Source organism: Hyperolius riggenbachi, chromosome 1 (assembly GCF_040937935.1).
Source record: "Hyperolius riggenbachi isolate aHypRig1 chromosome 1, aHypRig1.pri, whole genome shotgun sequence".
Lineage (NCBI taxonomy): Eukaryota > Metazoa > Chordata > Amphibia > Anura > Hyperoliidae > Hyperolius > Hyperolius riggenbachi.
In genome coordinates, this window is record NC_090646.1 from 580,919,708 (window position 1) to 580,945,727 (window position 26,020).

The 26,020-nt window shown below is 44.0% G+C and overlaps 1 protein-coding gene across 1 annotated transcript in view; it reads left to right on the top strand.

Moving 5' to 3' along the window:
• Positions 1 to 25,781, top strand: part of LOC137538538 (baculoviral IAP repeat-containing protein 1-like) — a 48,129-nt gene extending 22,348 nt beyond the window's left edge. The window contains exons 5-9 of the mRNA XM_068260814.1: positions 4,701 to 6,860; positions 10,722 to 10,889; positions 22,149 to 22,238; positions 25,163 to 25,327; positions 25,414 to 25,781. Coding sequence (XP_068116915.1) covers positions 4,701 to 6,860; positions 10,722 to 10,889; positions 22,149 to 22,238; positions 25,163 to 25,327; positions 25,414 to 25,781 — 2,951 coding nt within the window. The remainder of the gene's footprint in view (positions 1 to 4,700; positions 6,861 to 10,721; positions 10,890 to 22,148; positions 22,239 to 25,162; positions 25,328 to 25,413) is intronic.
• The last annotated feature ends 239 nt before the right edge of the window (positions 25,782 to 26,020 follow it).

Below are 26,020 nucleotides of genomic sequence, written 5' to 3' on the forward strand. Positions count from 1 at the left end.
GGGGTAGTGAAAGCAATGAGAAAACGCATCTCCAGCTCCACAGGCAAAAAACGGATGTTAAAACGGATAGCCTGAGCTTTATGATTGGCCCAAAAAAATCCTCCCACTCCTTCCTAATGATGGAGACGTTTTCTGTCAGGGAAAAACCTGAACGGAAACTGATGCACTTTCATCAGTTTGCAGTACGGTGGGTACTTCCCCTGATCCGGACTGCAGTGTCCGTCCTGCAACTGGGTCTAGTGTGGACCCACTCTTAAGCACGGTACATACATATAAACAATAAAAAGCAAAAACAAAAAGCAAAACAGAGAGCATTACAGCCTACACGTACAGTTAACGTAATACAAACATCGCAAAACATACACTGATAGCAGGAACAGAAAAGAGTGGGACTGGAGGAGCAGCCTGAGAGCTGATATGAGCGCTGCCATTTTCGGCACTGGACGCTACACAGCGACGCGAGGGGCATCATAATGGAGGCGGACAGCAGAGTTCACTCGGACCAGGTTGCCCGAGGGGTAGCACTCCTGATCTCAAGTCTGCACGGCTGGTAATGAGGGTGCAGACGCAGTGGGGGCCCTGTGGGGCCAGGAGGCACCTTTGCTGGGCCGCAGTGGTGGACAGGCCAGGGGGGTTTACCTTGGTGGTGGCAGGACATCAGATGCAGCAGCCAGCTCCACTGGGAGGGGGGCAGCATCACCTCTGTGGCTGCGATGGGGCAGTAGGCAGTAGGTAGTGGACCTGGCAGCCAGTGGGAAATTTTGTGGCCTAGTGCAGGTAGGGTGTAGGTGGCCAGGAGGTCAGCAGCACAGACCTTGAGAGACGATGGTGTTTCCGTGGATGGTCTGGTGGATCCAGCAACAGCAGCGGTGGGCCGGTGCAGCTGCAGAGGGCAGATGGATGGATCCGGCAGCGGCATGCTGGTGTATCCAGCAGTGGCAGACCTGCACTGAGGAGCAGAAGAGCCCGCTTCTCCCCTTCATGCTGTGGCAGCAGCGTTGTGGCTGGCAGGCTACCTTCCCAGCTCGGAGCACATGGCACAGCAATGATCAGCTGACTGCCCGGCGCATCCCAGTCAGCTGATCCAGCGGCAGCCAGCAGAGGTGTCGGAGGAGCAATTGCTGCATGCGGCCGACACATGCTGCGATCCCAGGGCATGGGCGCGATCCGCCGAGCGCCTGATCAGCGGTAGGTTCCCCAGGCTGTGTGTCGGCGTTTCGGGTGGCTGGCTGGACTGCTGAGGATGGCGGAGTCCCCGCAACACGTGGCCGATCAGCTGGCATCCCTCAGCATCCCTTGGCCTGCTCAAACTCTGCGGCCCACCGGCTCCCACCCGCGACCTCCGCTATTCCCGCATCTTCCCCCGCATCTTCCCCAGAGGGGGAGAGAGAGCAGGTGAGGGATAGGGAGGAGAAAGGAGAAAAGGACCGGAGCCATGTGGCCGCGGCGTCCTGTTACGGCGCCATCTTGATGACATTATATTCAGTAAAGGGGCAGAGCCAAAAACAGCCAATCAGATTTCTTTGCTGGATAAACTGCTTCCATTACCACAATTTTGATGCCAAGAACCCAAAAGCTCACAAACTTGATCATTGAGTGACTGTGTGTCAAGGTTACAAAAAGTGGGCGGAGCCAAAAACAGATTTTTCTGGGAAATTGTAAACTGCAGCCTTTCTTCACTGTTAATGGCAGGGTTCTCAAACTTTGCACAGCTGGTTACTGGGTGACTTGGATTAATATTTAGAAAAGTGGGTGGAGCCTAAAAATGCCAATCAAAAATCACATATCGCTTTTCAAGGAGAATATTAAAATTGCTGCCATTCTTGCACTGTTAATGGCACAAGCCTCAAACCTGGTACAGTTGGTAATTGGGTCACTGGGGTTCAAATTCAGAAAAGGGGACAGAGCCACAAACAGTGAATCAGATTTGTTTCATTTAATGGGTAAGTACAAATTATCGATACCATGCCAAGGACCCCAAAGCTCACAAAATTGGCCATTGAGTGACTGTGTGTCCAGGTTACAAAAAGTGGGCGGAGCCAAAAACAAATTTTCACTGGGAAAATGTAAACTGCAGCCCTTCTTACACTGTTTATGGCAGGGTTCTTAATCTTTGCCCAGATGGTCACTGGGTGACTGAGATTAATATTCAGGGAAGTGGGTGGAGCCTGTAACAGCCAATTAAAATTCACCTGTTGATTTTCAAAGGGGAATATTTAAATTGCTGCCATTTTTAAACTGTTGATAGCAGATGCTTCAAACCTGCTACAGTTGATCATTGGGTAAAATATGCTGGAGAGGGCGTGAAGCCACAAACAAATTATTGATGTCAAGGACCCCAAAGCTCACAAACTTGGTCATTGAGTGTTTGTGCGTTAGGGTTAGAAAGTGGGCGGAGCCAACACCAGTCAAATACATACACGGGCAACACCGGGTCATCAGTGGGTGGAGACAAATACAAATTTCCCTGGGAAAATGTAAACTGCAGCCATTCTTACACTGTTAATGGCAGGGTTCTCAAACTTTACACAGTTGGTCACTGGGTGACTGAGATTAATATTCTGAAAAGTGGGTGGATCCTACAAAAGTGAATCAAACTTAACCTATTGCTTTTCAAGGGGAATATTTAATTGCTACCATTCTTGCACTGTTAATGGCACAGGCCTCAAGCCTGGTACAGTTGGCCATTGGGTTACTGGGGTTCAAATTCAGAAAAGGGTGTGGAGCCACAAACAGCCAATCAGATTTTTTCATTTCAATGCAAATTATTGATACCAAAGACAGCAAAGCTCACAAACTTGGTCATTGAGTAATTATGTGTTAGGGTTAGAAAAAATGGGCGGAGCCAACACCAGCCAAATACATACCCGGGCAACGCCGGGCAATCAGCTAGTAATAATAATAATAAAACACATGACACTCGTAGAGACCCGCCCTTATGGGCGTCTCCCAAATGGTGTCAACCTGGTTTGACATATGGCTGCTGTCACATGGAGCGGACTTCCGTGCGCTCCATGGTGACACACCTGGCGTCTCCTGTCCGGCTCTGCTGTGATGTGCGGGGAGGTTCCGGATATGACGTCAGGCGATTCAGGCTGCTGCGCCGATTGGCTACATGACGGAGGGGACGGGTGGGCGGTGCGTATCTGCGCTTTTATGGCGGCTTCGGCGTCTAGCGCAGAGTAACCTGTTGGTTTGCGCCATCAGCTCAAGAGGCTGACATTGGGTATCAGCGAAACATGTCGTGGGGTCACCTGGCGCTCTGATGTATCCCCACTTTTGATCCATGACCTGGAATCAATACCTATGACTGGTAGCTATGAAAACTTTGGCTGATCCAGCTCTAATGCATGAACTATGCTGAACTCTATGCACATTGTGCGAGCATGAGTGCTTTCTACTGCTGACTAGTTTGCATGGCTTGATGTAGCCTTCTTATGGACTGCAATTGGGTCCTGTTTGGAGTCTCTGGCGTTCTCCTCAATATGTCATCCTTTCTATGAGTTTACCTATGTTTTGCTACCATCCAAGTCTGCGAGTGGGATTGTGGATATGTGGAGAAATACCTGATATCACTGCTACTATTTGCCTGCAACCTGGAATTAACTGCCATAATATGCCTGGTTCTAAAGCTAAACTATGCTGGAAATTCATCTCTACTGCTAATTAACCTGCATGCAGAAATTTTATGCTCCGCTTTTGTGCTAATCTCTCTCTGCTTGGAGCTTTTGGAACTTGCGCTTGGATCAATTATTATACATCTTTTAAGGCCATTTCATGTGTACAGGAGTACCAGAACCCTTTCTATTTTGGAGGACTGCAGCCTCCTTTAGGTCATGATCACTGTGGGGTTATACATATATTTTTTTAATATTCATATGTATTGTGTCTTTTTCTTTGTTAGTTTTGTAATCAGTATTTTTGTAATTAAATAATAAATTATATGTGTTTCTATATGCACCCAAGAGCCAATTCTCATTTTTTGTAGTATTCATAACTTTGTGTACCTTATTTGGAGAGCCAACCTTTAACTTTCTACTACTCCAAGTTCATCGAGTAACCACGGGTTGAGCACCTAGTGACTTTATGGGCTACGCCATATGGAATGCATGCATTATCTCCACGTCCTTTACTTCTGGTATGCTGACCTATAGATATATACTGTATAACACATGGGCCCATATGCAATTAACTTTAAAATTAAAAATTTCAGTAGTTTTCCAGCACTTAAAAAGGTACCAAAAAGTAGGTGAAAAAGTAGTATCAACATTATTTTGAGTGTTTTCTTGTTTGCAGGTTGTTTAAAATGTATTTTATTGACAAGTTTAAAAATATCACCTAATGCTGGGCATACATGGGTCAACGGGCCCTTATCAATCGAGCCGCTGATGGCTCAATTGATAATTTCCGACATGTCCGATCATGCGGCCGATCGATTCCGCGCTTGATCCCCGTGGGCGGACAACAGAAGACAAACGAAAGGAAGATAAGAAATGCCTGCGGGGACGAGCGGGAATCGATCCGGGCGCCCGCGGGGACGAGCGGGTATTGCGGGAGTCGATCCGGTGGCTAATCGAGCCGCTGGGTCGACTCGTGTATGCCCAGCATTAGAGAAAACTCGGGAGAAAAGGGTAATTGCATATGGGCATTACAAATTTAGATTAGATTTGCTTACTTATGATGAATTTTTTTTCTTCTAGAAACCCAAGGACATTCTCAGTTGGGTGGAAATGTGGAAAGGTGGAAGAAGCAGCTCATTGAAAAGTACAATGATTCTGCCTTTTGCATTATGTCTCCTTTCAGAGATTCTGTTTCCGTAGATCTGGACTCACATTTTGCAGATATCTCTACTGTGCTGAAGGACATCAGAAATCAACCAGTGAGGCAACTCACATTACCGGACATCCTGTCAGAGCTGAGGGACATCACCATGATAGAAGGAGAGCTTGGAAGTGGGAAAACAGCTCTGCTCAGGAAGATTGCCATTCTGTGGGCATCAGGGAAATGTCCTCTCCTCAGCAGGTTCAGCCTTGTGTTCTACATCTCCCTCTCCTCTACTGACAGTAAGCAGTCTCTGTATGATATGATATGTCAGCAAGTGGTTGGATCCACTACATCTATCAGCGAAAAGACGCTGGATGAAATAATGAGGCAATTGAAAGAAAAGGTGTTATTCCTCCTGGATGACTATGGCATTGTAGTAGATTCTGTCCCTGAAGCTATTGATGAGCTTTTACTGAAGAACCCCTGGAACAGAATGACTATTGCAGTCACAGTGAGCACTGACAAGTCAAAGAAGATGCGGCAATGTGCAAGAACCATAGTGAATATCCAGAGATTTCCTTTATACAGTACCATCTACTTAGTCAAGAACATATTTTCAGATTGTACTGAGTATCTCAAAGCATTTGTGATGAAATTAATAGTTTCTGAAAACTTGAGAGACATTTTCGAAACACCTTTAATGACACTTGCTCACTGTTCCTCAAATATTCAAAGCCCCTTTTTTGCTAGCTTAGATTATATGAGTATTTTCATGACCTATTTAAACTACAGTTTGCAAAAATTCTCTTCTGAGGCTGAAACTGTAAACTCACAGTTGTCTTTATGTGGGGAACTTGCCCTCATAGGTCTTTTTCGATCTCAGTTTCAGTTCACAGATATTGATCTTAGAGTATCTGGCGTGGATAGCCATAAAGCCATCAAATTTGGCATTTTGAGCAAATTCACAGCTCAACGACTGCAGTCTATCTACAGGTTTTGTGATGCATCATTTCAGGAAAGTCTCGCAGGAAGGAGACTGTGTGAACTTCTAGATTCCGAAAAACAAGAGGATCTGGAAAAAGGCTTCCATTATCTTCATCAAGTAAACACGTTCTTAAAGCTTATAGGACGTTACAGCTATCTCCTGAAGTACGCCATAAGAAATTCTTCAAGGGCCTCTGTTAAGATCTTGTCCTTCTTATTTAGCTTATACGACACACCTGGGGCACTAGACTGTCATGTAGAAAGTAAAGAACATTTGAAGCAGCATCCAGAACTTGAACTTAAAGAGGAATTTTTTATTTTGGCTCTACGGGATCAATCCAGCACACGTTCTTCATCAATGTGCATGAACACACTGATGGAATTTGCTGTTGATGTAGCTGTTTATAGTCAATGTATGCCTGAGTTTTGTACCTTAATTATGAACTTTCTGACTGGGAAGACACTGACCTTCTCTCTAAGCTCTGATCTGAAGTATTCAGAACACACCCTAAGGATCATACAGAGATTTCCCGAAAGCATAAGTGTGTTGAAATTCATTATGTTCACCATGATGAATTCAGGTACACCGGTCACAGCGTCAGATGACTCATCCCTGGAACATTCTATTAGATTCCTTGGAATTCCTGCAGTGGAGAGTGATTATTCTTCTGCCTATCCCTCCCCCAGTGCAAGAACACAGAGAAGCAATAAGATTGTTAGTGACATTAATCGTTTTTTTTCACTTTTCCGTCCCAAAATTGAAATACAAGATTCAGTTGTTCTTCCCTTTGTTTCACTTAGGGGTCATAAAGTGCCTAACTTCAAATTAAGAGCTATTGGCATCAACAGTGACAGCTTATCTCCTAACGAGTATGAGAAACTTAGGGTAATCTTCTCCATATCGGATCACATTGAGCTCATTCTGACAAACTGCACTGATTTTATCAAGCATCTTGGCCCAATCATTGAGCAGTTGTCAGCTTCTTTCAAGGTTATGAGACTAAATGCAACAAATCTGACCACAGAAGAGCAACAACAGATACTTCAAATGTCTACTCTGGAATGTCTGGAGATCACATGTCCAACGCCTTATCAAACGTCTTATTGTCCTGGTAGGTCTTGTCTTCTTTCTGTTCATAATATTTAATGCTTTATTTCTGTAGACTAGAGATTTTGATATCCACAGATTTTTGGATTTAAAATTGTACCTTAAGTGACATGGAGAGATACTGTAGATACTTGTATGTTCAGTCCTGAGCCAACAAGTAATAAGGCTGTGTTTGTTTGTTTTTCTTTTCTCTTACTGTAAGGGTTAAGAATGCATGTCTTCAAATTACACTTCCTCTTCAATTGGACTTGAGTCAGGCAACTGTAGTATAATTCATACTGATAGCTAATTACAAGCCATAAAACTCTTGCATGGCAGAGAAAGATGCTGAAAAATGAAAGATTGTGCAAGATGGAAGCTGTAAAATGTTTAAAAGACTGCCATTCAGATGAGACAAGAAAAACATGAATCAATTATGTATTTCGTTTTTAAACACAAAGTAAAACTGAGATTCCTAGAAAGTTCCATTTAGGAGCAGTACTATATATACAATTATTTGGGTCATATACAATTCGATGGTGATAAAAAGCTTGTGGCATGTAAGCTTCTTATGCTCTGACATAGCTCAGGATTTAGCCGCAAATTATACTGCCAGCTTCACTTGAGGGATGTCCAAGCGAATAAGAATTTCCAATACTCAGCCGAATAGTAACTATTCGCCTGGCCTGTGCTCCTGTGCACATATTTTTGTGGAGCAAGGTATTTGTGCCATGGAGCTGTCCTTCAGCAAAACAGCACTGCTGCCTCGCTTCCCCAGGAAATACAAGCACACCCACCGCTGTCACCCAACATCTGCTGCTAAAGCCCTCAGGCTCCCAGGCACTTACCTGACGTTCACCATTGCATGTCATGTTCTCCTGGCATTGTTACTCCAAGTTCCTTCCTGTAGCTCTGTGCCACTTACTGGGCCAGCTGTGGCCACCGCCTCTCTCCTCCTCTGCTTTAGAAAACACTGGAGCCCCAGCAAAAAACATCTTCATAGCTCCCGCCGCGGCTCCCCATTGGTCCACTTGGACCAATCAAAATTATTCTCATTGGTTTATCCAGTGGACCAAAGGAGTGCCCTGGCTGGAGGTTCAATGATGCTTTGACAGGGCTACCTGAGTAGTATGGCACCACAGAGCCACCAAGATGAAGTGGCGTATAGTGTGCGCAGCTGGTGCGAGGGGTGGTCCCATCAAACTTCAGTGGTGTGATAGGCAACAAAGGATAAAAGGTTTTTATTTTTATTCACTCCTTTAAATTAAATAGGTATGGAGCCAAAAATTACTTCCTTTACCTATTTAAGAAAGGCATCTAGGGTCTCCTTAGTAAAGTAAGGCTCCCAGATGCATAAAAAAGCCAGCAGGACATAAGTAATAAGAACATTCCTCTGCGCCGAGCAGATGAAAAGTTCTCTTCCATGTTTGAGGGAAAGCATTGCTTCACAATGTGTGAGATAGGGATTTGAATAGAGGAAAAAGAACTTGCTGCATGATTACATCACCCAAGGGAGTTCTTCACCACGTAGCTGGGTGATGATAGCTAGATTTGCATTATTAGGCAAAGGTCCCTTCCCAGCTGGCGCGTAAAGAAATCATCAAGCTATTTAAGCTAGGCAAGATCTACTTACCCAGGGCTTCCTCCAGCCCCTTGCAGCTGATATGTCCTCGACGCAGCTCCTTTCCCAGCCCCAAGCCCGGTGCAGAGGCCGACCTTGCGAGGTCATACTCTACTGCGCCTGTGTGAGCCCCGCTGTCAATCACACAGAACACTCTCCCTATGACCCGAACAGCCCCACTGCAGTCCATCATGAATGCGGCAGCCAGAATTATCCACTGCTCCCATCGCTCCACCACGGCAGATCCCCTCCTAGAATCCCTCCACTGGCTTCCTATCCAGTCCAGAATCAGATTCAAGATATTGTGTCTGACCTACAAATCTGTCCACAAAACCTGTCCAACCTACATTTCCGATCTTACTCAGAGGTACACACCTAGCCGCTCACTCCGCTCTTCTAATGAACTTCGCCTAACCGCCCCCCGCATCACCCAGTTCCATGCACGCCTCCAGGACTTCTCAAGAGCTGCTCCAACACTATGGAACTCCCTACCTCCAGCCATTAGGGCAGCCCCCTCCTTCAACATCTTCAAGAAAGCCCTCAAAACTCACCTTTTCCCTCTGGCCTACTACCCCTCACAGGTGCTCTAAACCTACAGCTGAACTCTTGTCCCCTACCATTCGTGTCCTTACCTCTCCCTCTAGATTGTAAGCCTTTGGGCAGGGTCCTCCTCCTTTTGTGTCCTACCTGATCTTGCACCTCTATTACTGTGAACCCATGCTGTGCATCTGGGTGAACCTAACTTGCCTAATCTCCATGCTCCATCCAGTCACTGACTTAGCATTACCTGGTACTCATACTATGGTGTGTGATCTGGTTTTCTTATATTCCTGTATTGTCATATTGCTGTATGTCACCCCTAAATATTGTCTGTAACCTAAATTAATGTTCAGCGCTGCGTAATATGTTGGCGCTTTATAAATACAATAAATAAATAAATAACACTCCAGCCCACGTGCGGGTGATTGACAGCGGGGCTCGCACAGGCACAATAGAAGACGGCCTCTGCACTGGCGGAGACCCTGGGCCAGTGGCTGGGAGCGGCGATGCGTCAAGGGACAGATCGGCTGCAGGGAGCTGGCGAAAGCCCCGGGTTAGTAGATCTTACCTAACTTAAATGGCCTGATTATTCCTTTAATGCTAGCAAGTTCAGGAATTGCACAGGGCTCTTTATCTCATGAGTTTGGGATTGCTGTAATATCCATCCTAAGTTCTTTAGAAATACACCAGAAACAAAATACAAATGGCTGTGTATGCCCAAGGGATGGGCTTACATATAGCACATAATTTTTAAAATCCAACCAACACTGACAAACATGCATACGCACACAGGGCCGAGGCATGGCACCCCTGGGAAGTTTTCACCCAGAAATAGGATTTTTTTTTTTTGAACTATGACATCTTTATATTGCTTAAAGGAATACTTAAGTCATCAAAAAAAAAAATGGCTTCTACTCACCCGGGGCTCTCCTCAGCCCCCTGCAGCTGAACGGTGCCCTCGCCGTGTCCCTCCGATGCGCCTGGACTCGCCGGCGGGCACTTCCGGTTTGGCCGTCACCAGCCGATCTATAATGCTATTGCGGCCGGCAACGCGGCTAATGAGCCTGTCGGCCGGTGACGGCCAAGCCGGTAGTGCCCGCCGGCGAGTCCAGACGCATCGGAGGGACACGGCGAGGGCACCGTTCAGCTGCAGGGGGCTGAGAAGAGCCCCGGGTGAGTAGAAGTCTTTTTTTTATGACTTAAGTATTCCTTTAATACCAAGTTTTAGTAATTCCAAGTATTGTAAATTCAAATCTATGGTGCCAACTTTCCAAATTATTTGTTATGTATTTCAGGGCCACTTGTGGGAAAATGTCACAAAATAATAAATTAAAGTGTACCCTGAGATGGCCCAAAATAAAAGTTTTATATATACCTGGGGCTTACTCCAGCCCCCTTCAGGATTATTGGTGCTTTGGTGTCCTCCTCTGCCTTTTGGTTCTTTCGCATTTCGGTCTGTTAATTCGGCCACTTGGTGCAGGTGCATTCTGCACCTGCACAGTAGTACTGCGCAGGTGCGGAACTCTCCCTGCAATGGGAGAGCAACGTGCTTAATTGCGGAAGAACCAGGAGGCGGAGGAGGACGCTGAGGGGGCTAGAGGAAGCCCCATGTATGTTTAAAACTTTTATCTATTACATCTCATGTTCACTTTAAAGTTTTGGTGCTGAAACTCAGTTTTAGATTCAATTCCTAGTTTATAACCGTGTCATTTATTGTGTTTCCAGAGCTGCTGCTTCGTGGCATTCACAAGTTTCCTCTCTTGGCTGAAGTGTCTATTCACCTGAATAACCCAAAGTTTTTGGACCACCTGCCAGATGAATTTCAACAACTAGAAAACCTAAAGAAAATTGATTTCATTTGCAATCATTATGATATCAATCCAACACGATTTTGTGAGTCCTTTATTTTGTATAATTTCTACACTTACTGTAGTTTTAAAACGAAAATATTGTTATAAAAATGTATTAGTTAAGGATCAGTAATGCAGAGGTCTTTTTCCAGTTTGATGGTACTGAAAAAATTATATTTCCGTTTTAATCTGCTGCCAGCTACGATTTTGCCAGAATTCACAGTAAGCTCAATTTGCTCCTGTTTGCAACCTTGGCAATAATACTTTGTATACCCTATTTGGAGTACTACTGTTGCCATAAGACTGTCCAGGCTTGTGGTTTATATTCACATAATAATAAATTATCAAGCAAAAATAATATTCTTGCTATGCAGCCGAACTGAAAGTTTTTTGCAACAAAATGGAATTTCTCTTTAAAGTGGTATTGTCTTCAGATTTCATCTATAGTCTAAAGCGGTGGCTCTCAAAGTGGGTGTGGTGGCGCCCCGATGGGCCAGGCCTCTGCCCTGTGTGTGTGTGCATGTGCCGCTGTGTGTGTGCATGTGCCGCTGTGTGTGTGTGCCCCTGATTGCTGTGTTTTGCAGCGCCACCCCTGGCTCACAGTGATGTAAGACTCTGATTGGTCCGCTGCTCTCTCTTGTGGGCACATGCAGCAGCGCCATCTGAGCCATGTCACTCCAGAAATCAGAGCTGTGCCTCTCTGCCAACTTCTCCAGCTGAGCTGCAGCACATATCAAGCAAAGTTTCCCACCACCTGCCCCCCAGAGAGGGGTCGGCAGTGCGTGGGTTGGGTGGTTCAGGCCAGACATAATTCTACCTGGTGACAGGGTTTTGGTGATCACTTTACCTTGAAAAGGGGTGTAGGGGTTGCTCTCAGTCCCCAAACATGATTTTTAACTGCCGGAGGGGGGGTAAGTTTGCTCTCAGGGCCAACGCTGTTACGTGGCAGAGATCAATGGAGCATAGGGTTGCCTCTAAAAATTTCGAATTTTTTTTAAAAATAGCCAAGGGTTGCCCTTTTCCTGAAAACTTTGAGAACCACTCATCTAAAACATTAAAAACAGCATAAAATTAAAAGCTAAAACCATCTGTCTTATTTTCAAGGTTTAAAAGTCATGCCTAAAGTCTCAAACACATGCCTGGTTGATAATGACCGCCACAGCTGATAGTTAGGTATGTGTACAGAGACCTCCTCCCCCCCCCCCACCACGACCAGTGACAGCTGCTTGCCAAGCGATCCACCCAGTGGATTAACTTGGCCGAGTTCTCTGAAGACGCTGCTAACCCCCGCACACTACGTGATGTCACACATGCACTGCTCTGTCCCCCCCCCCCCTCCATGCATAGCAACAAAATCAATTGTCAGCTACACGGCTGACACACGTCTGTACAGGCTGGCCCAGCAATGTCGCCCAAGGGGATCGGGTCCCAATCCCCGATGGGCGACATCAGTTGTTAGGTGTGTTCGCACCTTTACACTTCATTTAGCTGCTAATTGATAAACTTGCCATTGCTGAGCAGGACTATCAGGTTGTGCTGTGTTGTGCTTATTTCTCTCTGCTTCAAATATAATAGGGTAATGATAGCCGAGTGAGTTGTGCGCCCCCTCCTTTACTGCGCCCTAAGGCTGGAGCCTCTCTCGCCTCTGCCTCGGCCCTGCTCCTTAATGAATAGGTGCTGGTTTACTGAATAGGAAGAGCTAAGATTTGAACCCAGGTCTCCTACTTCAGAGGCAGAGCTCTTAACCATTACACTATCCAGCCATTGAAAAGACATCAACGCAGTATCATAGTGATTCATATTCATGTTTACTGCGTTTAATGTTTTTATTTTTTGATGACTAATATTACTTTAAAGCTTTTTGATGACTAATATTACTTTAAAGCTAAATCCAAGCATCTAACAAATCTACAGTACACAGCCCTAACCCCTTTTACTACAACACATTACAACTGCCCTTTAAAAATACATTTTAGAAATGACCTTGCTTTGGATAGTGAAAGCACAGTGTTCTTCTTCTCCCAGTTTGTTCTTTTGGAAGGGGCTAAGCCCTAATTGCTAGCAGGTCAAATCTTACATAACCGTCTCAGACTGAGAGGATAAGGAGAAGAAGAGGGGTCATGTGGCAGCGCCTTCTCAACCTACAAACGCTACAATATGGTATTTCTGAGGTTTAGTTTGCAGTGCAAAGTTATGGACTGGTGATCTCCCGCCGTTCTTGCCCCACCCTGGATCAACCTAGATTTTCTATCCTGTCTGATCAATGCGATCCATTTTTGGTCAAATTAAAAGGGCATTTAAGGGATTTTATTTACATCTGATTTGATCAGAGTGATCGATTCTGCAGGGAATAGAATGGGAAAATTGAAATGTGTATGGACTCCGGACATTCTACAATGAGCTGGTGCAGGTGTTATACAGGACAAACATCACTATTTATACCAACATGTTTCACATAGATGGCTTTGTCAGGGTGTGTATACAATTTACAGCAGTTAAATCCCAACACAGGGTTTTTTTTTACTCTTGTAAATTGTATATACATCTTGATAAAGCTGTCTTGGTGACACGATAGTATGGATAATAAAACCCTTATCGAATATGTCCAGAGGGTCTCAGTGCTGGATATGGCTGAGGTAACCATCTAGTGGTTACTCTTCCCTCCCCATACAATCTTCCCTAGTGTCTAGTAAGCCCCTCCCCATAGCGTGTTCACTGGTATTTAGTTGCCCCCTCCCCCATAGAGCATTCCCTGGTGTCTAGCGGTCCCTTCCCTATACAGCATTCCCTGGTGTTTTGTGATCTCTCACTCATTCCCCATACAATGTTACCTGCTGTCTAGCTTTCCCCTCCCTCCTCATACATCAGTCCCTGGTGTCTAGATGGTGTCACCCATACAACATTCCCTGGTGTTTAGTTGCTCCCTCCCTCACCCATACAACATTCCCTGGTGTCTAGTGGTCCCTCCTCCCTCCCAAAAACAGCTGTCCCTGCTGTCAAATGGTCCCTCTCCCTCCCCCATACAGCATTCCCTGCTGTCTAGTTGCCCCCTTCTTCCAGCTTACAGCATTCCCTGCTGTCAAATATCCCCCCCCCCCCAATACATTCTTTGCTGTCTAGTGGTGTTCCCTCCCTCCTACATATAGCATTCCCTGGTGTCTAGTTGCCCCCTCCCTTACCCATACAGATTTCCCTGGTGTTTAGTTGCCTCCACCCTCCCCCATAGAGTGTTCACTGGTGTCTAGTGGTCCTTCCTCCCTCCCTCATACTCCCTCCCATATACTGCATTCCCTGCTATCTAATGGTCCCTCCTCTCTCCCCCAGACAGCATTGCCAGCTGTCTAGGTGCCCCCTTCCTCCCTCATACAGCATTCCCTGGTGTCTAGTTGCCCCCTCCCTCCCCACAGAGTGTTTCTTTCTGTCTAGTGGTCTGCCCTCCCTCCTACATATAGCATTCACTGTTGTCTAGTTGCCACCTTCCATAGACAGTCTTTCCTGGTGTCTAGTTTTCTTCCTCCCCCATAGAGTGTTTCCTGGTGGCCTTCCTGCCTCCTTCCCTACCTGCATCCCCTAATAGCAGAGTAGTGGCAGCAGAGAAGGACCAAGAACAATGTCAATTTATCCAGGGCCAGACAACACTGTACTGGGACTTTACAGGTCTCCTAGATTTGGCCTCTAGTGTCTGTAGCTCATTCTCTGCATATCAGAAGCAGGGAGCGAGATGCAGATGCTCCAGCCCTGGATGGCGCAGACAGGACTTGCGCACTACAGCCGCGCTCATACACGAAAGGGAGCATAGTCGACAAGCTCTTGTCAGATTTGCTTGTAGGGACCTAGTGCTGTATCGGTGACCTCAGGACCAGGGCCAGGCCAAGGCAGAAGCAAGAGAGGCTCTAGCCTCAGGGCGCAGTGTAGGAGGGGGTGCACAACTCACTTAGCTATCATTCACAAATCTGCAGTCAATTCACGTCCGCACCGGGAGATGCAGAAATGACGCCGCCAGCAGCAGAAGTGATGCGATGCTACTAGGTAGCCGCATTCGCATCACTTATGAATGGAAATGGGCCCTTAGTTTAATAGCAATCAGTATGTGACGGCTGGGCTGGGCTGGGAGGGATGGAGGGTGCCCTTTGGTGTCTCAGCCTTGGGTGCTGGAGGACCTTGTCCCGCCCCTGCTCAGGACTATCCACAGGCTCTCCTCTTCCAAGGTAAGTAACTTTTCTTAAAAATTTCACTTTAGTTTCACTTTAAGGAAACTGTCTTTCATCATAGTTCGGATTTGTCTGAACACAACATATTCAGAATAAATTATTAGTCTCAAATACACTACAACAACAACAACAACAAATAACATTTGTAAAGCGCTTTTCTCCCGTGGGACTCAAAGCGCATAAGCATGGCTCCGACCATCGTGGTACAGAGGAAGAATTTTATAAATCTGGAAATGCCAGGCTAAACAGGTGGCTTTTCAGTCTGGATTTGAATAGCTCCAGGGATGGTGCTGTCTTTACTGGGTGTGGTAGGGAGTTCCAAAGAGTAGGGGCAGCATGACAGAAGGCTCTGTCTCCAGATTTTTTGAGGTGCACTCTGGGAGTGACCAAGTTTATAGAACTTTCTGATCTGAGGTTGTGAGAGGTGTGGTGCAGCTTCAGCCAGTCCTTCATGTATCCAGGGCCCAGATTGTGCAGGGATTTGAATGTCAGCAGTCCAATCTTGAAGAGTATTCTCCATTCTACTGGTAGCCAGTGCAGTGAGCGAAGGATCGGTGTAATGTGACAGTGGCGAGGCTGGTTTGTTAGCAATCTGGCAGCAGCATTCTGCACTAATTGCAGGCGACGCAGGTCTTTTTTGGGGAGGCCAGCATAAAGGGCATTGCAGTAGTCCAGCCGTGATGTGATGAAGGCGTGGACTAGGGTTTGAAGATCCTCTGGGGGAATCAGATGTTTAATCTTTGCAATGTTCTTCAGATGAAAGAAGGTAGATTTAACTACAGATGAAATTTGGTTTCTGAAACTCAATTCCCTATCGATTAGCACGCCAAGGCTGCGCACAAGGTTGGAGCTGTTTATGTCTGAATTCCCAATCCTGATTGGTGTTGCTTTAGGATAGAGCTGTTTTGATGGCGAGCACTGGCTTTGGACAAACAGGACCTCAGTTTTGTCAGCATTCAGTTTCAACCAGTTATCATTCATCCATGCCTGAAGCTCAGCTAAGCAAGAGTTTATTTTTGCGGTAGGGTCTGTTCCACCAGGTTTGAAGGACAGGTATAGCTGTGTGTCATCGGCGTAGCAGTGGTACGTCAGGCCATGTCGTTGGATAAGTGTACCGAGTGGCAACATGTAGATTGCAAACAGCAGAGGGGATAGGATTGATCCTTGTGGCACTCCGAATTGTAGAGGTGCAGGTTTGGACATTATAGGTCCTAGGGATACTCTCTGTGTTCTGTCAGTCAGGAATGATCTGAACCACTGGAGGACTGATCCACTGATGCCACAGTACTCCTGCAGTCTGTTAAGCAGGATTTCATGGTCAACTGTATCAAAAGCAGCTGAGAGATCCAACAGGATTAGGATGGAGCATTCCCCTCTGTCCCTTGCCATGAGCAGATCGTTGCAGACTTGGATGAGGGCTGTTTCACAGCTGTGGTGTTTCTTAAAGCCAGATTGTAGAGGGTCCAGGATGTTGTTTTCTGACAGCCTGGTTTCAAGTTGCAGATAGACAGCCTTTTCAATAACTTTACCTAAGAAGGGGAGGTTGGAGACAGGTCTGTAGCTGCTCATAGCATCTGGATCCATGGAAGGTTTTTTAAGAAGGGGCTTGATGATTCCTTCTTTTAGAGAGGTAGGAAACCTCCCTGCTTGCAGAGAGCAATTTACTATTTTGTGAAATGCTGGACCAAGCAGGTCAGGGCATTTCAGCATATGTTTAGTTGGTCCAGGGTCCAGGTCGCAGGTTGTCTGGCGGAGACGACAGAGGATGTCTGAGATCTCTTCCTCACTAATACTTTTGAAATCAGTCCAGGGTGTTAGGTTGTTTTTGCAGCTATTTCCATTAGTTGCATGAGTCTTGGGTGCTGTGGACTGAATGAGAGACCGAATAGAAGATACTTTGTCAGCAAAGTAGCAAGCAAATTTCTCACATAGCTCCTTTGAGGGAGTTATAGTGGGTTTTAGACAGGATGGATTACATAGTCTATCAACTGTGCGGAATAGTTGGGCTGGTCTTTGATTTGTGCTAACTTAATTGTGTATATACGTTTTTCCACTTTGCAGTTCAGTTCATTAGAAGCTTTAAGAATTTGGAATGCCTGCACTTAGGATTCAAGAATTTGGATTTTAGCCTTCTGATGGACTCACTGGCCACTTGCAAGAAGCTAAATGAACTGAGTTTCTGTGGATCAACAGTTAAAGATCAGGACAATGACATGAACTTTCTGGGTAATGCCTTGCTGTGTGTTTGCAAATTCATTTAATAGCTGAATAACTGCATAGCAGATCACACAAAGGAAGTGAAAAGGAAACTTAAGCCTCGTTAACACGCCAGACTAAAGTCGGCCAATAACGACTGCCCTAGCCAATAGCCAGCCATGTGTACAGTGGCCCTCGACCACCACTGACAAGTGTCTGTACAAGCCAAACCAGCGATATCGCCCAAGGTGATCGGGTCCCTATCCCCGATGGGTGACATGAGTTAAAGGTGTGTAATAGGAAACCCTATTAAGAAAAGGTAAAGAACAAGGTATATTAATGGAAAAGGAATTTGATTATTTAATCCAACAACATCCGCGATTACCGGTATATTATCATTTGCCGAAAATACACAAGAGGGTCAGTGACCCACCCGGGAGACCTATCATCTCAGGGATTGGGTCACTGACCTCAAATTTATCAGAATACATTGATGAATACTTGCAGAAAGTAGTAATTAAGACTGACTCATATGTCAAAGATACCGGACATATTTTACGGATTTTGGGGGATATTGAATGGAAACCAGGGTACATCCTGTGTGTAGCCGATATAAGTTCATTATACACAGTTATTGATCATAAGTTGGGAACTATGGCAGTGTCACACTTCCTGGAAAAAATGACAACGATGCAAAAAGAACAAATTGAATTCATAGAAGAAGCTATATTGTTTATACTAACTCATAATTATTTTATGCATGATTCCAAATATTACCTGCAGAGGGTGGGGACCGCGATGGGGACGAGGTTCGCGCCGGGGTTCGCTAACTTATTTATGGCCTACTGGGAGGAGACTATTTTGGGGGGGGCGGGGGGCCCCGGTGCGGACCTCGTCCTTTGGAAGCGGTTCATAGATGACACGCTTTTTGTATGGAAGGGGGGGAGGAGAAACTGAAGGTGTTTGTGGAATGGTTGAATGTGAAAAATGATTTCAATTTGAATTTTGTTTGTGAATATAGTGAGGAGAGGGTTAACTATTTGGATCTAGAGATTTATATTGAACGTAATGAGGTGAAAACAAAGACTTATTTTAAAAGGGTTGACACAAATAGTTATATTTTGAGAGACAGTTGCCATTTATTTAAGTGGTTGAGCAATGTTCCGAGGAATCAGTTCACTAGAATAAGAAGGAACTGTACTGATGTATCTATTTTTGATGAACAGGCTGATGTATTGAAACAAAGATTCGCTGAAAAGAAGTATGATGAGCAAAGGCTGCAGGATGATATAAGAAATGTAAGAACTCTGAATAGAAACGATTTATTGAAAGAAAAAAGTAAAATTGAATCCACACCCCCATTGGGGATTTTACTGCAGTACAGTGATCAATCGAGGGACATTAGGAAGGTAATAGAAACCCATTGGCATATATTGCAGCAGGACAAAACTTTAAATGGCATACTGACAGAGAGACCGAAGTTGATTTTTAAGAGGGCCTCTAATTTAAAGAATATGATTGCCCCAACGGTGACTGAAATACAACCAACAGTGGTGAAAAAGGATGGGACATTTAAGAGATGTGGCTTTTGTTTTCCGTGCAGGAACACGAGAAAAGCAGCACCAATCAGTGGTTTTACATCCAATGTTACTGGGGAGGAGTTTAAGATAAGCGGAAATTTGAACTGTGAAACATCTGGTGTAATTTACGTTATAGAATGTGGATGCAAAAAACAGTATGTGGGGAGGACTAAGAGGAAATTATTGGAAAGAATTGGAGAACACGTTAGCCACATTAAAGGTGGTAAAAGTAAACATCCGCTAAGCAAACATTTTAAAGATTGCCCTTTGGGTACACTAAATACCTTGAAGTTTTATGCGCTTCAAAAAGTAGAGAAAGACTGGCGAGGAGGAGATTATATTAAAAAAATGTCCCGAGCCGAATCACAATGGATATTCACACTAGACAGTCTAGCGCCGAAAGGGTTAAACTTGGACATAGAATTGTTTGCATTTTAGCAAACAAGGCGGTACTTATGTGAGGAGTTGAAGGAGGAGGCATGTCCCAGTGGCTATGAAATAGCGGGGGAGTATCCAATAGAGCAAGCCCTGACGAAGGTAGGCGTGCCTACTGAAACCGGTCGGCAATTGGAAGCAGAGTGGTGACGTCACCCACAACTCCAAACACGCATATCGGAGCTCTCCCCGTGTGCTGCACGAACCTCAAGCAGCGGGTCTCCGGCCGGGACCTGTGTAACAACGATCGTTAGTTGCTGGGAACGCAGCCTGACCCACTCCTCCCCAGTCTAGAAAACTGCTACAGACTTGAGTGGACGAACACTAAAGGAAGTATCCAAGCTAAGCAACGGAACCGTGAGTGTGTGGGCTATCAAAAGTCTTAACCCTACCATTGGAACAACTGATCATTTTTAGAAGAAGTTGCATGTCAGCGAACTATATAATACCAAACTGATTACTCTCAGAAGAAGCTGTATGTCAGCAAGGGAAGAAACTTCAGTCATTTTCTAGGCATTTTTTAGGCATTTTTTAGTCATTTTCTAGGCATTTTTTAGTCATTTTTTCATCTTCCTTAACCCTACCATTGGAACAACTGATCATTTTTAGAAGAAGTTGCATGTCAGCGAACTATATAATACCAAACTGATTACTCTCAGAAGAAGCTGTATGTCAGCAAGGGAAGAGACTTCAGTCATTTTCTAGGCATTTTTTAGGCATTTTTTTAGTCATTTTTTCATATTTTAGCACTGCAGTGCACAGCAAGTTCTTTGATACTGGCCAGTATTGATTAGTGCATTTATTGAATAGGTATGAATTTATGTGTGGGATTTATTGAGATTAACTTTTAAGACTACTGGTGTATTTTGAATAAATTTACATTTTATTAACTCCAAATTGCATAATTGATATGTAAAGGCGCAGGTATTATATATATTTTTCTCGTGTACACATCTTTAGACTGATTAGTAGTGGTATAACTATAGTGTAGCAGCCCCTGCAACAACAGTGAAACACAAAGCCAAATCAGTTCATTTTGGCGCAGTGGCAACTGTTGCTTATCATCTGTCTCATGGCCCGCATTGTTAATCGCAGCTATGAGGCACTGTGGAGGTCGTTTTTAGTGTGAGGATTTTGGTAAGTGGTGCGTTTGATACGGAGAGTGGCGCAAGTGTTCTGGAAGTGTTCTCTGTGGAAGTGTTCAGGAAACATTCGGCTGGTTGTGCATTTGAAGTGCTCTGAAAGCAGTCAGTGAGTGGCACCAGATGGTGATAGGGTGCAGGGAAAGCTTGGTGCGTGGATTTCGGCAAGTAGACAGAGTGATAGGGTGAGTGACGTAAGTGTTCGCCGTCTAGGACCAGCTAGGTGTATTGTTAGATAGGTTAATGTTAGGCATATCGGTAAGAAGGTTAGTGTTAGGCATATCGGTAAGAAGGTTAGCGTTAGGCATATCGGTAAGAAGGTTAGTGTTAGGCATATCGGTAAGAAGGTTAGTGTTAGGTGTATTAGTAGGAAGATTATTGTTAGGAAGGGGGGGATTAAAAGCGTACCCTCGTAGCCAACCGTAGTAGTTTAACATGGTACATCTGTTACGGAGATGCAGAAGAGTCTGTACTGGTGGACAATGCAGCCAGACTTGCGAAATAGCGTCCAAATTCAGTGTCTTGAACTATGCTGCTAATCCCTTCTTGATGGCTCATAATTGACTAGCTCATCTACTTCTGTATACTTCTTTCACCTTCTTTGCTTCTGTCTTCTTTCTTCTATTATCTTGATTGCAGAGTTGGCTCCAAGCCTCCACTCCCTATCAGACTACCACCACTGCACCGCCAGGACCTGCCACTCCTTGCCAGTACTCACCATAGCATTGTATAGAGAGCCCCAACAAAAGCATCTTTAAATCACCCGCTGGTGCTCCCCATTGCTCCACTTACTGAGCCAATGAGAATTCTCCCTGAGGATTAAAATACCAGTCCGGAAGCCCCATTGACAAATAGAAAAATGCTTAATGCCGTGGCTTGCTATACAATAGTATAGCACGCAACCCCGCCGCTGCACTATAGCTACAGGTACTGGCCAAACCGCCAAGAAATGCTGAACCTGCCAGGCACCCCCGACACCAACACTACCACTTCAGGAGAGCAGTGGGTCCCAGCGCTGCAGCGGCAGTAGTCCAATGATGGGAAGTGGTGGCGGGGGGGGGGGGGGGGGGGCACTCTGCAATGAAGGTAACAGAGGATTCAAAGTTGAAAAAAATATATAAAAGATGATGATGTCACAAGAAAAAAGTATACTGATGAAATAAAGGAATAAAGAAAAAGTATCTATGGGATGACAAGAGTTCCTTCCAACTATAAATTGGGTCATAGCTTTGACAGGCACCAGACCGGCCAATAAAAGCCTCCCTCTGCTCCTTTTTATAACTGGTGCCAATGGTCTCGTGGCCGGTGCCACGGCACTGTCCTTGGGTCAATCACTGCACTCGGGTAGTAGCCGTTTACACCACTTGGATCACTCATAGACCAAGTGCTGTGTGTTAAGCACAGTGCTTGCGGTAACACCCTGTTGCCCTTGCGTCAGCACACTGTAACGGGCCGCAATAAGTGTGAAAGTCTCCATAGACTTCAATTGCTTTTGCAGCCCCTTGCGGCAAAATAGTGTAATGCAATGCAGGTTTACCGTGCTAGTGTAAAAGGGGCCTAAATCTCTTTTGTAAATGTTTAAACATAAAATAAAACCATAGGATATCTGAAAAAAACATACAGTTGTTTATCTCAACTGTTTATTTTCACCTCGGGTTCACTTTAAATAACGGCAACACTATTCTGTTCTTCATACAGTATTGCAGTGCACTAAATGTTTATATCTATTCTTTGACAGTGACAGCCCTGCAAAATTTCACATTCTTGAAAAGCTTAAATTTAAATGGACTGATGGTAATAGTCGACAAGAGCACAGCTGAAAACTTAGGTAACTTTTCAGAAAAAATTCTAAGTTTATATTTAAGTAATGGTCATTTTTAACTCACTTCCATTGTTAACCACTTAAAGTGGACCCAAATTAAAAATACAAGATTTCAGAAATAAAATCTATTTTCTAAATTATAATAATAAATAGCAACCTTTTTTCAGCTGCATGATGACAAATATAAAATATTTTCCATTTAAAGGAGAAACCCCTCCCTTCCTTTCATATTGCCGGGACAGAAACCGGCAAACTGGAGGAATAGCAGGTGTCTGGCAAAGGAGGAATTGCTAATGGCTGCCACCTGTATAACTCTAGTTATGAAAAGAGAAGGGTGAAAAGCATGCACTGAAATGCTCATAGGCTTGAAGGAGTGTTTATTTATCTTTGTATGTGTCAGAGTGGTTTTAAATTAAAAAAATGTTTGGTTTGGGTCCGCTTTAAGCTCTCAGTCGTTTTCACTTTATGCATCCGAGCAATGTTCACCTCCCATTCATTAGCCTATAACTTCATCTCTACTTATCACAATGAACTGATCTATATCTTGTTTTTTCCGCCACCAATTAGGCTTTCTTTGGGGGTACATTTTGCTAAGAGCCACTTTACTGTAAATGCATTTTAACAGGAAGAATAAGAAAAAAACGGAAAATAAATCATTATTTCTAAGTTTTCGGCCATTATAGTTTTAAAATAATACATGCCTCCATAATTAAAACCCACGTATTGTATTCACCCATCTGTCCCGGTTATTTAACCGTTTAAATTATGTCCCTATCACAATGTATGGCGACAATATTTTATTTGGAAACAGAAGAGCATTTTTTTCCGTTTTGCATCCATTACTATTTACAAGCTTGTAACCAACAAAAAAAAAAAATAGAAATATTTCATCTTTACATAGATATTTAAAAAGTTTAGACCCTTAGGTAAATATTTGTGTTTTTTATTTTTTTTATTGTAATGTTTTTTTTTCTTTTATTAAACATTTTATGTGTGTATTTTTAGGAGGGTGGGATGGAAATGGTGTTTGATTTAGGGAAATATATGTCCATTTTAATTGTCTTTTACTTTCAGTTGTAGTTTTACTTTTTGGCCACAAGATGGCAACCTTGAATTTGTTTACATTGCGTCACTCTAAGCGTACAATGTACGCTTAGAGGGACATGGGATTCAGAAAATGCGAATCTTCCGAGGGAAGCTGTCGCTTTTTCTGCAGGGGAGAGGAATCAGTGATCGGGCACCATAGCCCGATTCACTGATTTCTGGGCTACCGAATCCGCGGCCGGGAGCGCGCGTGCACACACGCGATCGGCCGCGGGAGCGTGCATGTCCTCCTTGACGTTTAAATACGTCAAGGAGGACGAAGCGGTTAATGCCAAGTCTATGGCGGTTTTTATCATACTTTTTATCTTAGTAAAATACAGTTGACTTTATTCACTTTTACTTTTATTTTATTCTTTTAGTACTTTTATTTTTTTCATTGACCATGATTTCATTGAAAAAAAAAATCAACAGTAAAATTAGCGCAGTACAGCTTTCAGTGTAAAAGGAGATGGATCAGGGCACAGGGAACCAGCATCAGTCAAATGCAAAGACATATGGCAGTAGCATTGCATATGATTAAATGATACTTGTAAAGCATACTGTATGCAGAATTGAGAGGGAATAAAAAGAAAAATACACAGGGTGGCAAATGGATAAATTAAAGGTGACAACCACAGGTGAACAAAGCACCAGTCATAAGTTAGGATTTGTTAACCAGCAGTCTCAAATTTTAGTATATTTTTGAGGGCAACCTCTATGTTGGTACACTAGTTTTATTAACTAAGTATAGGAAGGCATGCTCCTACCTAAGTAAGGCACGCTCCTTACATATTTAAAGGGGAACTGAAGAGAGAGGTATATGGAGGCTGCCATGTTTATTTCCTTTTAGACAATACCAGTTGCCTGGCAGCCCTGCTGATCCTCTGCCTCTAATACTATTAGCCATAGCCCCTGAACAAGCATGCAGCAGATCAGGTGTTTCAGTGGTTCAGACTTATAAGTCTGATCTGACAAGACTAGCTGCATGCTTGTTTCTGGTTTTAATCAGATACTACTGCAGAGAAATAGACCAGCAGGGCCGCCAGGTAACTGGTATTGATTAAAAGGAAATAAACATGACAGCCTCCATATACATCTCTCTTCAGTTCCCCTTTAAGACTGAATTCTAAACTGCAACCATGACAGTCTGATGTAAAATCTGCTTCATTCAGTTACAAAATAAACAGAAGTGGTGACCCTTTGAACTTTACAGCACTAAAACCTGATCAGCATTATTTTTTCTAGCAGATAAAGGTGTGTTGCTTTCTATTTACTTTTCAACACATTGGGCAACGTTTGACTGCCCCATTTGCATGGATAACAGCACTCGATGTACAGGAAAACAACACTAGACGTACAGGAAAACAGAAAGGAACAATCTCTTATTATGACTAGGAAATTTCTTAGTATGACTACAGTGCCATACAGGCCTATGATTATTTCATCATGGGCCTTATGCACAAACCACCGGTAATGTTCCTGTCTGTATGCAGGGCACAACAATATTACCAGCACTAACACCAGCAGAGTACAGAGTGCTACGCTTATTGCGCAACCCATGGTACATGGGTAGCTCGAGCATTGCTATACCAATGCTTCCGGTACCCATGCACCGCGGGTTGTGCTAATTGAGCATTGAGCGAGCGGCACTTTGCTGACGTTAATATCGCACAATCAATGGGACAACAAAGCAGCTAGCAATGTTTAAAAGGAAATTAATATGGAAGCCTTCAAATCCCTCTCACTACAGGGCCACTTTAAGGGTGCGTTAAGATTTTGAAATATTGTACGTTGTTTTAGACTTTATCTGTAAAAGCAACTAATCTAAAATATTACTTATTTTTAAGCTGTTGCAATAGGCTCTCTAACTCTTCTGGAGAAGTTGTGGTTGCCAATTGGAAAAGGTATGGCTTCTGCTGCTATGCTCATCATTCAACAGTTACAGAATATTCCCAACCTCCAGTTACTCTCCATGAATTCGATTATAGATGATGAGAGTATTGCGCTGTTAGGTAAGACCACATTGCACTGGTGGTTGACGTGTTTCATTTTATCATTGTCATTTTTCATTTTCTAAAAATGTGTTTAAAAACTTTAGGTGAAGCAACAAAGAGTGGATACTTGGAGAGGATGCAACACCTAGAACTTGGCAATAATGAGAACATAACTGAATCTGGGTGGACAAAGTTCTTTAAGACCGCCGCTGGGCATATGCCAGAGCTCAGTTATCTAAGCATTTATCGAATGTACACAAAGCATATCAAATCGCACCCGATCACGGTTACAGCCTTAGTTCGATTTGTATCCAGACTTCCCCGTCTAGTGAGGCTAGCTATGACGGGTTGGCTACTTGATGAAGAAGATTTAAACATGATCAACACCATGAAAGAAAAGCACCCTCAAGCTCAACGTTTAAATGTTGAATGGCAGTGGTATTTACCGTTGTCACCCACCATTGAGAATTAATTCTGGAAAGACACTTAGAATTGTTATAAAGGCAAATACATTTTATTAAACTCCAAGTTAAAAAACACCCACAACTGTGTCTTGTACCTTAACCCTCCCCCCCAAAAAAAAAAATTCAAAGTATGTGGCCTTTAAAGAGACACTGAAGCAAAAAAAAAAAAAAAATATGATATACTGAATAGGTTGTCTAGTACGGATAATTACGAGAACATTATGGATGGTCGGAATGCCAATTTCCG